Consider the following 13819-nt stretch of genomic DNA (forward strand, 5'->3'; position numbering starts at 1 on the left):
TACAGCATGCAGACCACATGATACACAGGATCTATCTTTGTGTCCAGTTAGGGCTCTCCAGATCTATCTAAAACTGACACACACAAGGAGGCAGAAATTTAAGCATCTATTTATTCTGTTGTCTACGGAAACATCTATAGAGATTTCATGAACAACAGTTTAGATCTGGATAAGAACTGTTCTATTACGAGCATATAAGGCAACAGGACTTGAGCCACCACGAGCCTTTAATGCACACGAAATAAGAGCACTCTCATCTACGCTCACTTTCCATGGAAATTTCTCAGTTACAGCAACCACGGAGGGTTGGGTTTTTTTAAAATCAGATACAGTGTTTGTAAGTCACTATCTCAGAGACATTACTGCAGAGGATGTCTCAGACATTCACCAATTCATCCCCCTTGTTGTAGCACAACAGTTCACTGTTCCTCAAAGCCGCAAAAAATAACTCACCCTTATCATTTTACTTGTTCATACCTTCACTGAACGAGGTGGTTGATTGAGAGTCCATGCACACATCAAAGTGTTGCTCCCTCTACGATACCAGTTGAAAAGGAGAACAGTGCAGTATAGTTCCCTCGGGGGGTATTCAGGATGTTTTGCAAGAAGTGGCATGACCCACTGCCATATCCATTTGATTGTTTATGCAATCAAGCATGACTCAGGATAAGGAAAAATGTGTAATTTTCTGAATAAAATTGATATATTACACTTATACTGACTCATGAGGTCAACCCTCCCAGCTTCCCCTTCATAACTTCCCCTTTGTCACTTGGATTTCCCTGCAAATGTTTGTGTTTTGAGAGAGTGACAAATATCGCTGATAATGTGACCAATATTGGTGCCAAAAATGTAGAGGAAAGGGAGGGAACTCATGGATGAGTGTGATTTTATGTTTTCTTTTGAAGAAGGGATCTTCATAGGGATTTCAAGTATTCCACTAACTTTCATCAGAAGAAGGAGACAAGCAATTAAGCATGAGTCACGATAAATATAAAATATCGGTTTTATACAGAAAATTACATTATTGTCTGTCAATTTGATTAAGAATATCAACAACTTGTTAGTAATCAGTAACTTCTTTGAAGATGGATTATCTTAAAGTTTAGACTCACTTAAGCATCAGAAACTTTGTGCTCGGTTGGTGGTGAGAGATTTACTTCCAAAACATTAGCTTTGGGTGTAGGAAGTTTGGGGCATTTATCTTTATTGAATTGATATTTGATACCTGGAAATACAAGGATGTGTATTTTCATTCATCAGAGGCTGTGTAGCCCTGTATTTATCAGTATAACCTGAGTGAGCTTGTACCAAGCTTGTATTTAGCTAACTTTTTTGCTGTGTGTGTCTAACCCAAGGTTCCATCATTGTGAGATCAGTCGCAAGTCGACTGACAGGTGAGCTATACTGCATGACATGGTTAGCTAGTTTATACATGCTTGTGCCTTCAGCTGTCACATTTGTATGAAGCTATTCTCTCCCTTTGAGATACAGGATTCTGTTTCGACACTCTTTTATATTCACATACATCTCAGATGCACTGTTCATCTTTTGGACATTGTTTTGTATGATGACAATTTCTTTTACATTTTTGAGTTTTATATCACAAATAAGTAATATAGATCTGTACATGGTTAGAATGGGTTCCCACTGGCATTGTTGATCGTGATTGGACTAATATTGTTTTTGTGGTGCAGAAATGTATGCCCAGTACACACAAATGTAAGGTATGACACAATAAAAATATAATATAGAACAAACTTGTGTATAAAAGCTTCTTTATTTGTAAGAGCAGTGTTTCGATACATATTCTTTTACCATTATCAAGCATTAATGGAACATGAACAGGAGGTAGATATTTATATATATACTGAATGTAACAATGTCACATATGTAACTGGTGAAACGTCCCGACCCATTAACTCTTCAGTAAAAGAACATCAGACCTCTGTTACCAATTCTGACTGCAATTCAGCCATCTCTGACCACATCAAAGCAATTCTTGTACTTCTCATCTTCTAAAATACCACTCAAAGAAGCAATAAAAATATGTGTTGGGTCCTGAGGTAAGCACAAGGTTATTCAACTGTCAACAAGAGAGTTCCTATTATTAACGTTATTAACGTTATGTATTTTATATTAATAATACCGATATGAATTCACTGATTATGTGTACAATTACGGGCACCAGAGTGAAGGTAACTGTGTTTAATGTTGTTAAATCCTCCTGGAGGAGACTTTTCCATGTAATGAAAGCTCTATGCCAATTTTTATGTCATTTTGCTTAAGTGTCCCATGGAGTTGTCTCCCATACTCCTTCTTGCTTGCCCACTTTGTCTGTCGGTATTTTGCCCCAATTCTACATTAAATCTTTTAAAATTCAAACATTAGACTATTTATTATTTGCCCTTTCATATCATTTCAATAGTAACAAATATTTTAACTTCAGCAGTCATGTTGTTTCCACTGGTTATGGAACTAATAAAAAGAAGGGTTCTAATATTTAGTTTTACATTATATCATTAAAATTAGTCTGGAATTGGCTCGAACCATTTCATATTCTGGTGGTGGTCATGGTGGATGGGAGGAAGAAAGTCATGGGATTTTGGTCTGTTGCAATTTTATTCAAAGAGATAAAAGCGGTTCTTTGAAATTAGGAACTTAAAATCTCTTCACACAAAATGTCCAAAATCCTAGGGCCTTTTTCCTCCCAACACGACAATATCTGATAGGAATCTCCTTGCACTGTCAGTGTCTGATCTTTATCTTCTTCACAAACCAGTTGGAAAACTATTCACTATGAACACAAAGGCTCTTTTCTTTGGAACAGCTTTCATGCTTCTGTGAGCTGTCTCATTTGCATCTTGGGTTCACAATAGTTAAAGATAGATGAATTAACTTCTGTATTTATCAACTGTAGTTCCTTGTTACTTCATCAAAGCAATGAAGAGTCAAACATCTACGATTTTAAATAATTTTATGTTATCTTTGGTGACAGTAGTGTTGTTTGTGGGGTTTGTTTTTTTTCTCATATAGGAAAAAAGTTGTTACTTCAATGTACTTTATAGCTTCAGGTATTGCATAAACCTTCACTTTTCTTTGAAATAAACAATGATATATAAGCAGTGGTTGAGGGACGTGTCCCTATTTGCCTGGTCTAATTCCTGGTAAATCAATACCAAAATCAAACTGGTAGGTTTGTCTGTCATTTCAGAAAGTCGAGCAACTGTGGCCTCGTCAGTTGCTGGGTCAGAGAGTGTATTTGCCAGCAAGGAGACAGGAGTATCATCCATGCCGACGGATGCACAGGCTCATGATGAGGAAAAGATACTGAAGGTAGGCTGGTTGATGATGCAGACATACATGACCAGAAACACAAGAATTTACTTTTTAAAAACAAACATGGAATTTTATCATTTCTATAAAACTTCACGCCAGCAGTGAATGAAAAGGTTAAACTGACACCAGTGGTGATAAATCAAACAGTTATCCCCAGCATTGTTCTCAGGGCAGTTAAATATCCAAAGATGACAGTCTTAATGACAAGGAGCATTTAGGTGATATACATTGTGATAGATTCATCAGTGGTTCAGTTTGCTATATTAACTAAACTAAATAAAGCTGGCAATTTATTTTTTAGTCAGAAAAGGAAAGCACAATGAAGTTGCATGCATACGCTTGCACACATCATGTTATTTGCTATGAAGAAGTTGCATTTTCCATGCATTCCACTTCTAAATGTCCTTCAAAGACTTGTTCAGAAATGACCAAAATCTGAATATATACGTATCTTGAACAGTTTCTGTATTAATTATTGCAAGTGACTTTATTCTGCAGGGTTGGCCAAGTAATATCACTTGATCTCCCAAGACAGTGTCTGAAAATTCAAAACTCACTGGCACATTTTTTATAACCAAAACACAAATACAGACTTGCAATATTTTTTTCCAGTCTGAGAACCTTAAGCGTGATTTATTCATCATGGAAAGAAATCTCAACTTGAACTCATACCAACCCAAACAGGCCCTGTATAGAGGATATAGCATTATTACAGGTAAGCTACACATTGCACTTGTGATTTACGACTTCTGAAAATGCTGAACACCCAAAAGAAACTATAAGTTTGATGTGGTAGGAATCAATAGTCTGATGTCAGATCAATCAACAGCAGTAGTTCATGTAAAGGATAGATAGTGTTTTGTGTAATGTATTTACTAAATTTGTAGACTTTCTGGCATAAGCTTACTCTTGTTACACTAAAGAACTATTACGTTCTTGTTACACCTTACATGCTTTATGTTTGAAACCCAGCTGTGAAATTGCTGAAGTATTGCTATAAGGGTAAATGAACATAGTGTGAAAACATGCTCACCATGTATTTTGTGACGTAATTCTGTGGATCTTCCGCTCACTGGTTCGAATCCTTTGTCTGATCTTGCTCAAGTGTGGAATGCCTGAGGTATGGCAATTCTCATTCCAGAAAGTGTGCTAAATGCTAAGTCAGTCATGACATAACTTTAACCCTTAACAGTTGTACCTTTGAGATTACTCAATGGAACGGGTTAGGGAGTGTTAAAGAATAGGAATAGTGGTCATCCTAGTGCCATGATTCCTCCCCCTTTCACATAGTGTTGTAACTGAATTATTGTAATCAGTGGCATTAAGCAGTGCTAACTAAAATCCATCAACAGACATAGATCGAGAAGTGTCCAGTATGACGCAAACCAGTGTGGCTGATATGGGTCCAAACCTGGACCGTCTGTGGTCCTACTCTTGTCCACTGACCAAGGGCCGGAATGTGTCCTGTATGACTTGGAACAGACTCAACCCTGTGAGTAGATCACGTGAAAAGTGGGACATTTAAACAGTTTCTTTGGAGTATGAAAATATTGGTTTGCTTTTATGTGAACTTTTCTGTTTCTGATTCTTTATGGGTATTCTCAGGTAAGTCGTCAATAACCCATTCTTGATGTAATAGCTAATTGAAAGGGAGACGTCCCAGTGTATACTGAACAGGCAACACATTCATTTTAAACCACCCTCTCCACTTGCTCACAATAAAATGCTTTTCCTTTCTAGGACCTAATTGCAGTTGGATATGGTCAGTTTGAATTTACCAACCAGAAAGGAGGGTATATTTGTGGATGGTCACTTAAAAACCCAGAGGTAAGTGTGACTTCATTAATATTTTACAGCAGAAGGCTGTTGATGAAGAAGTCCTTTCAAAAACATTCTGCTTTAATGTTCAGTGGCGGTCTCCAGTGACGAGCCTTTGAAATTCATGCCAGCTTGCTAGTGGGGTTGCTTCTACAAAGTGCTGACTAGGGCAAATGGAATGATAATGGTTCTCGTTGACTTGTAACATACAGGTCTGAACTAGTGGTCTAGACTTCTGTTTAGCTACAGATAGGAAGGACTGAGTACAGACAGTAAGCATGTTTTGACTCATTTATGCAGGGCAAGCAATAAACTCTGAAAACAAGTGATTTATGGTTTACTCTCATCATCTTGCCTCATCTTAAACTCACATACTTTCTAATGCACATGTCAGGTTCTTGTGCTTTAATAAAACAACTACTGCGGTGTGGGTGGTTTCCATGTGGGCCTGTGACTCATGCTGTCATACCAACTGAACATTATAGACTGATGCTTATATTGTCAACCATTGGTTTGACTAGTAAAACCAAACAATGTTCACTTCAATGAAACAATCTGTAGAGAGTTGTTTATTCTTTCCTGTGGTGTTTATGTTTGATATTCTCTGTTTCTGTGTCAGTTCCCTGAGAGAGTGTTCTCCTGCAAGGAAGGTGTGACCGCACTGGACTTCTCTACAGCAAACCCGAACCTACTAGCAGTAAGTATTAAGGCTTACGATAATGTGGTGTAATGATATGCATTGAACCCAGTGAGATGACACGATCTCTTTTGTTATTAATCCTAGGCCAAATGCTAGAACAGTCCCAATCTTTTAGGTTAAAACTGTAGTAAAACTGTTCTCCAGTGATTAGTATGACACCTCCCACACCCAATATTCTTGCTGATATGGAACTAGCCACAGAATGTACGTATCATGTTACTAAAAAGAAGCCAGGTTTCCCCACCACCCCACCTTATTTTACCAGATATTTATGCTATCTCTCCATTTGACCTTGGAGAATTATTACGTACTTTTACGTAAGTTTAGATTCACCATTGTAAATAGCCACTTACTTCAAGCAACTATTCTAAACTAAATATTGCAAAATATTCCAGGAACCAAATATTATATTAACATGAACTCATGTATTGTAAAACAAATTTGTAACATTCAAAAGATTATTGTCTCGAGTTCAAGAAATGATAAAACTCTGTGAAAATTGGCGAATCCCTAGCAAACTCTTTACACCATACGCAGCTGTTCACATGCAGCACATGCACATATTTATGTTTTTGTCAGCAATTTCATGCATGATCCTCGTGCAGTTCATCTGCATAAGGTTTGCAGTTGGTGTCCCCAAGTTAGTGGAGAAATCAATCTTTAATGTAACCATGTATGTATGTGCAACATACAGTGAGTCTCACCTTTTGATGGGAAGTATAGTAACATCAGTTATGCATATTTTCCTTTGAATATGATGGGAATTGTTGCAATACCCTTCAATGATTAAAGCTAAATCTAGTTTTTATGAATAGTATTCATAGTCGTTCATGAGACTGTGTCCTAAAAGGGATTTTTATACTTTCTTTTCAAGAGTTATAAACTACATGTATGTCTTGATGCTTGTTCTTGTTTTCAGTTTTCTTGTGTTTTACATGAATATTCTATTGCTCCAGGTTGGAATGTATGATGGTGGAGTGGCAATATACAATGTCAAACATACCAAAGATGAACCAATAGTGGATAATTTGTGAGTGTGAAACAAACATGTTCATATAACTTCAAAGTATAGTTTTAATTATGTATCTGATGAAAACTATGTCTTTTATATTTCAGTGAAAGGCTAGTTTAGCAATATTTGAGCTAAATGAAACCCAGATTGCTGTACAATAAGCTTAAAGTGTTCTATAATGATTTAAACAGGAGACAGTGCTCGTCTTGACAGTTCAGCTGAACTACAGCTGTAGGTATTAGGTAGCATAAATATATCTCTTATGCTGTCTTAATGGTGTTGGGGTGGTGGAGTATCCTAGTGGTTAAAGGAGTCACTTGTCACGCCAAAGACCCGATTCCTCACATGGGAACAATATGTGAAGCCCATTTCTGCTGTCTAATGCCAGATAGTGCTGAAATATATGAAATATATGGCTGAAAGCAGCCTAAAACCATACTCACTCACTCACAGTCCTCTATTTTGAAGAACTTTACTTTCAGGAAGAACTTGTGATGTGTTTCTTTGTTGACTATACATTGTTTATTTCTTTGCACTGCTGTTGACAAAAGAAGAATTATGATTTATACCATTGCTTACATACCCAAGTGGTTATGGATTATTGAGATTGTAGACACATTTTGTCAATGTTGAATTAGACTGGATAGGGTGCGTGTTGTGTGTTTGGAAGGGAGTGGGATGCAGGAAAGGGGATAGGATGGCAATATGTAGTTGTAAATTGCCCACTTGTCATTCACTTTAACTCCTAGGTACATGAATATGATTCTGTATTGTAGTAATGTTTCATTAGATATCAAACTTGGCTTGTCAGGAATAGACTACCTATAAATTCACTGTTTATATGTTTCACAACAACACAAAGGTACTTTCACAGTAAGCTCATATACAAGTCTCCAGGTATGAAAGACGCTTTACTGAGATGAAGGTCTCACTGGTTGTATATTCATACCAGTAAATACAAACTACAACTATGTCTCTTTCTCTCACAATCTCTCTTCACATTTTGCTTTGTTAACAGCGGATCGCCAGGTAAACACACAGCACCAGTGTGGCAGATCAGGTGGATCGAAAAGGAGCGAGGGTCCGGGGATGAGAGGGCAGAGGTCATAGTGTCTATCTCCACAGATGGACGGGTCACACAGTGGTCAATCAGGAAGGGTTTCGAAAGCTATGGTTAGTATGTTGTTCGATTCATCAGTTGAAAGTAGAACTAAAAAGTCTGAATTAGATCTGACTAATATGTGTCAGTTACAAGAAACCTTTTGCATTTCTAAAACTTCTTTAGCAAAACTTCTTTGGCAAAACTGGCACATGTTATAGGTTTGCAGCAAATCGCGTCCCCCAAACTTATGACAGTAGTCTGTGGGTTTGAATCCCAGAGTAACCGTGATTGTTTCTTGGTTTGATAGCACCTTACGCATTATTGGGAGTTTCACCTACATGACTACTGACCCCAGGTTGGTGTTTGGGTAGCCTAGTGGGTAAAGCATCCGCTCATCACACTAGGTTTCATTTCCCACATGGTTTCATTGTGTGACGCTCATTTCTGATGTCCCCTGCTTTGATATTGCTGGAATACTGCTAAAGTGGCGTAAAATCATACTCACTCACTCACTCAGATTCCAAATTTTCTGGATGGAGCAATAAAGAGCAAAATGGCACTAAAGTGAGTTTTAGTTTGAAAACTCTGATCATTCATTTATTATAGTGTTATGAACAAAGGATCATAATTGTACTTCAGATCTGATGCGTTTGAAGAGAGTTCCCACCAGAATCGGAGGCAAGACACGAGAGAAGAAAGGAGAAGCATTTATCTCACGACAAGCAGGCGGACTCTGTTTTGACTTCCACGCAAGAGACACCAATATGTAAGTGTTCTAAACTTGGTGGAAAATTAGTGATGCATTCACTGTGCAGAGATACATCCCTTCATGCATGCCAGTAATTTTCTGGGTTTGAATCCCAGCTTTGCAGTGATTTTGTCTCTTACGTGCTTTGTTCATCCATTTCTCCGAAGTTGTAAAATTTTGGAACTTCAGTAGACTTAGTCACTTCAGGCTTGTCTTCCACATCAAGTTGATACTTAGTGATATAACAGAAATACAGACTCAGCTGATGTTGAACAATGAATAATGCAATGTCATGACTCAAAACCAACAAAATATGTTAAAGGCAGTGAACACAAACTTATTGTGTGTCAACTGAACATGTCTGATGCATGCCCTTCATTCATGTATTTGTGCCCAGTTGACAAGCAGGGGTACAGGCAATACAGTTGTTTTAGGGTACCACAATGTTTTCTGATTTGCAATAGATTGTGAGTTCAATCCCAGTTTGCCCTGATTGTGCATACATTTGTCAGCACCATACCCATTGGTTTAACCAGTTTAGACTGGAAGTAATGCAATACTGTACAAAGTAGCATTCAGTCCCCCCAGCTGTCAATGGGTACCTCGTAGTGATGGGCAGCCACATTAACTTGGTGTGTGCCTTGTGGCTGAAAGAGTTGTATGATCCCAAGGGCGTTGAGATTGTTAGTATGATGATTGAGGGAAAATCAAAGCACCTCTGAGTGGTTGAGCTGGATGTTGGTGCTATGCTTATAGTGGTTTTCTTTTATTATTATTATTATACTATCAAAGGCTCTCATAGATCACAGGATTCAAAACCTTCACATTGATGATGTACTGAAACCTGTAATGTTCTGCCACTTTCAGCTACCTGGCTGGCACAGAGGAGGGCCACATACACAAATGTTCTTGTTCCTACAATGAGCAGTATCTGGAGAGTTACTCTGGACATACGGTCAGTTATGGCTTTTGTTTATCAACTCTCTACTGATCCTATCTTCTATCTAACTAAGAATCATCGTACACTTTTGAGAGGATAATTTTGTTAGTTGGGATCAGCATTCATGTCCATGATCAATGTTTCTCCTCAAGAATGTTCCCACTATAAGTCACATGTAACTGTGTATGCTGTTGAATGCAGTGTGGTAACCAGCTCATCACTCATTCATTTACTGTGTGAAAATAGTTCATATATTGTATAAATCTTTCTGGCAGTCTTGGCCAGCCATAAAGGGAATTTACTCAGTCAGATTGTGAATGTAATCCAGTATCGCTGGCCAGCCACAGAGGACGTCTGCTCAGACAAGTTGTGTATTTTAGTGTATTGGTCATGATGTTCCAGAGCCCTGTGTACAAGATCCAGTGGTCACCGTTTGTGCCAGACATCTTCTTAAGTTGCAGTGCTGACTGGAGCATCAGACTATGGCACCAGGACCAGCAGAAGCCAATCCTAACCTTCCTCTCATCTACAGTATGTACACTCAGTCTTGGAACTAATTGGGGCATAGGGTAACATAGTGATATAGAATTCTGTTTTCGCACTGAAGAACCAGGGTACAATGTGTATAACCCATTTCTGGTGTCCCCCACTCTCTTATATCTGAAATATTTCTAAACTTCTTGTAAAAGCATACCCACTCATGACTAATATTGGACGTCATCTATTTGTGAAATATGTTTAGTTTAAGAAATGCAGATTTCCAATTTGCCTTTTACCCAGACACAACTATCTACAGTTCATACTGGAAATATATGAACATGGTGTGAGATCAGTGTCAAGGCAGTGAAAATTGAAGCACTTAATGTTGCATCACATTTTTTATTTTATGAGTTGATCAATGAGAATGTTGCATTTGCTCTTTCAGAAAGCAGTAAATGACATATCATGGTCTCCGAGGTCATCAACAGTTTTCGCATGTGTCAATGAGGGAGCAGTAGAAGTGTGGGACCTCAATGTCAGCACGTGAGTTGTGACTCCCATGTTACAGAGCTCTGTTGTTTCTGTCACTGCAAGAAGTTTGAATGTTGTTGACATGTCTGATAGGCTTTGCGTGTTATGTACCTTGTAAGAACTTAACACCTTCTTAGCTTTATTCTTTGACGAGGATCTGAAAATTGTGCTTCAAACCCCAGCTTGTCTTCATTAGTTATCAATGGTCTTAAAGCACCATGACAGTGCTCTTATGTTTTGCTACAGTACTATGACCAACTCCATGCCGTAGAGGGTGTCTGCCCAGAGAGTCAAATCAGTCGTTCATTCTCCTGGTGGTGTCATGAAGCAGACTTTAAGCCCTTTTCACCTAACTCACAGAGGAAGTACTTACATCATTTTGTATCAAGTTGATAATCTGTGACTACTGGAATCCAAGTTGGGTCCAAGTTGCATGTGTAGTTAGTTTCTGTTTTGTTTTACAGTCTGGACCCAGTAATAATCAACAACCCTACAACAGACACCAAACAAGTATCTGTCACATTTGCCAAAAACTCTGAGGTAAGCATCTCATGATCCCTAACAGTTGCTTGTGAAATTGTTTCTGTTTGATTTTCACATGAAGTTATGATGGGCAGTTGTTCACGAAATGTTCTTTTATTAATATATTGTATCATATCTGGTCTTGTGAATGTTGGCTAACAGTACTGCTATCCTACAACCTGTGTTTCTATTGCAGTGTATCCTGGTGGGAGACAGTGAAGGCCAAGTGACAGTCTACCAGCTCAGGTGTATGCCCAAGCCGCCAGAGGATCAGGTGAGTTGGAACACCTTTTACCCCAAAGAAGCCTGTGAGATGTGTCACCAGTACCATATATACAATTTACTTGTAGAAAAACATGAATCAGTGGGCAAGCTCAGTGACTTGTTTCACTGTATATCATCTTAAAGTCTTGGAATATTGCCCAATACATCACTAGGTGGTCTGTCTGGAGCAAGACAAACATCAAAGGGTATAGACCGACCAGGGGCTTAAAGTGTTGTAACATTTTGTGCTGGAGTGGATATGGTCTGTTAAGTTCCTTGTGCCCTCAAATCTGATTGTTGGTTCTGGCAAGGGTTGAAATACCAAATCATTATCATGTATCATTTCAAGAGTATTCTGGCTTGTTATAGAGCTGGGTTATTGCTAACTCTGACAAACAAGCAATTGTTAGATATTTTCTATTCCATTTTGTTTACCAGTAACATCCTATTGTCTCTATCTCAGGTTGCTGCACTGAATGGGGTAATCAAGGCCTCACTAGCCAGTCAGTTAGAAAATGTGTCTGGTGCACAACCCAAGGAAAGCAGTGATGACTTTGATCTGGACATCTGAACACCTTTCCCCAGTATTACAATATGTTAAACCAACCATGGAGTCCTGATAGCACCACAGTGCTCAGAAGTGTACCCTTCAAAAGAAACTGAACTCATTTGAAATCATCACCTCTTGCTGTCCATCTTAAGCTGTATGGATTTATGTATTCTTAAAACTGTAGAATTTTACGATTGTCAAGGTCATACAATGTTTTCCATATTACTACAAAACCAATATATTTCCTGATAAAATCTGAATTTAATTCAGTGTTTTCTTTTTATCAAAAAGATGAAAGTGTTCCTTTGCAGCCAAGTTCTAGATCTATAGCATGTGATGAATACGCATAATGTCTTACTTTCACGGATATAGGGACAAGTGGAGGCATTTAACTCCAAAGTGTGAAAGAAAGAATAGTGGTTAAAGCGTTTGCTCGTCATGCTGAATCCCAGTTTCTATCCCCACATGTGTACAATGTGTGGAGCCCATTTCTGGTGTCCCGAGCCATGACATTGCTTAAATACTGCTAAAAGTGACATAAAACCATACTCTCTGAACCTGAGTGTGTTTCATCATAAAAGTCTGTGAAGTTACAATATTGAAGCTTCCAGTTAAGATTTTAGTCTGATACTGAAAAACGACTCCTTTAATATTTCTTAAAGTCTTGTCAGTCATCATAGTGATTGACGGTTCATATTCATAACATGTGACAAAGTGATACAATATATCTGTCCACATTTGTAAATAATTAATGCATCTCAGCCAGTATATGTTTCTTAAGAATTACTACAGACCAGTTTCATAGCAATCTTGTTAAAGTAGGATCTTCTCCCAACTACTCTATGGTATGTCTGATTTTGATGAGAGTCAGAGAGTCATGATGATATTTGGGGAACTTCAGGATCATCTGCATATTCAGACTGACTCTCTCAGGTTGTCACATTCCATCCATATTTGAGCCATTCCATCAATACCTATCTGTGATACAGGTTTGTGCAGCATGCACTATATACGATCTTGTTATTAATGATGTTTAATGTTTTTCCATCATATATATTACTTATACATTGTTCAAGAATGTTTTGTTTTATGCAATTCTAACTGAATATGGAAATTAATAAATATGAAAAGAGAAAATGTTCTTTTGTTTTCACTTGTTGAACTATTGTTTGACAATTAGTTGGTGTAGTGACTTGTGGTTCAGTTGTGGTTTAAGGTGACAGTAATCATGACCCCCTCATTTTTAATCATAACATATGTTAAAGTGTTGTTGAAAGCAGGTAAAACCAAATCAGTAAGTTAGGATCAATTTTACATTATCATCAATGTTATTTCATGAAACTTCAAGCTATATGTCAACAATTCCTGACATGTTTGGGTCCCTGAGTGAACATTGCTAAGTATAGGTGAAAATACCCCTCCGAGGTTTTGGTAGACAATGTAAAACTGGAGAGGGAGGGATTTCCCGACCACGATGGTTTTACATTGTGGACCAAAATGGAGGAGCAGTGTTTTCTCTAATATATATACTGTCAATGATGGGTAATTACAATGTAGATCATCATTTAATGATGCTACATAACAGTAACCGAAACACGTGTAAAGTCAATTAAATGACAGTAACTAAAAGTAGATAATTTAACCCCACCACCTTCGTCGGCCTGGTGGCAGTGCAGTAGAGCATCTGCAGACCAATCTGAGATTTGCAGTTCCAATCTTGTTTGGGAAGAACCATTGTAATTTGAGTTTAAACATGAATTAGTTTCAGACATCAATTAATTTCAGACACTCCTGAATCATTTGAATGTTGATG

General features: G+C 37.9%; 1 protein-coding gene across 2 annotated transcripts in view; it reads left to right on the forward strand.

The window, feature by feature from the left end:
- Nucleotides 1–13143, forward strand: part of LOC137290673 (dynein axonemal intermediate chain 4-like) — a 35067-nt gene extending 21924 nt beyond the window's left edge. The window contains exons 10-24 of one of the 2 annotated variants that reach the window (XM_067821753.1): nucleotides 1359–1397; nucleotides 3215–3336; nucleotides 3952–4054; nucleotides 4692–4831; nucleotides 5080–5166; nucleotides 5777–5854; nucleotides 6814–6887; nucleotides 7888–8042; nucleotides 8611–8737; nucleotides 9587–9674; nucleotides 10062–10190; nucleotides 10585–10682; nucleotides 11135–11210; nucleotides 11389–11466; nucleotides 11920–13143. In XM_067821753.1, coding sequence (XP_067677854.1) covers nucleotides 1359–1397; nucleotides 3215–3336; nucleotides 3952–4054; nucleotides 4692–4831; nucleotides 5080–5166; nucleotides 5777–5854; nucleotides 6814–6887; nucleotides 7888–8042; nucleotides 8611–8737; nucleotides 9587–9674; nucleotides 10062–10190; nucleotides 10585–10682; nucleotides 11135–11210; nucleotides 11389–11466; nucleotides 11920–12027 — 1502 coding nt within the window. In that variant the 3' untranslated portion in view covers nucleotides 12028–13143. The remainder of the gene's footprint in view (nucleotides 1–1358; nucleotides 1398–3214; nucleotides 3337–3951; nucleotides 4055–4691; nucleotides 4832–5079; nucleotides 5167–5776; nucleotides 5855–6813; nucleotides 6888–7887; nucleotides 8043–8610; nucleotides 8738–9586; nucleotides 9675–10061; nucleotides 10191–10584; nucleotides 10683–11134; nucleotides 11211–11388; nucleotides 11467–11919) is intronic. The other variant, XM_067821754.1, reaches the window with a different exon arrangement.
- The last annotated feature ends 676 nt before the right edge of the window (nucleotides 13144–13819 follow it).

This window comes from Haliotis asinina, chromosome 7 (assembly GCF_037392515.1).
Source record: "Haliotis asinina isolate JCU_RB_2024 chromosome 7, JCU_Hal_asi_v2, whole genome shotgun sequence".
Classification (NCBI taxonomy): domain Eukaryota; kingdom Metazoa; phylum Mollusca; class Gastropoda; order Lepetellida; family Haliotidae; genus Haliotis; species Haliotis asinina.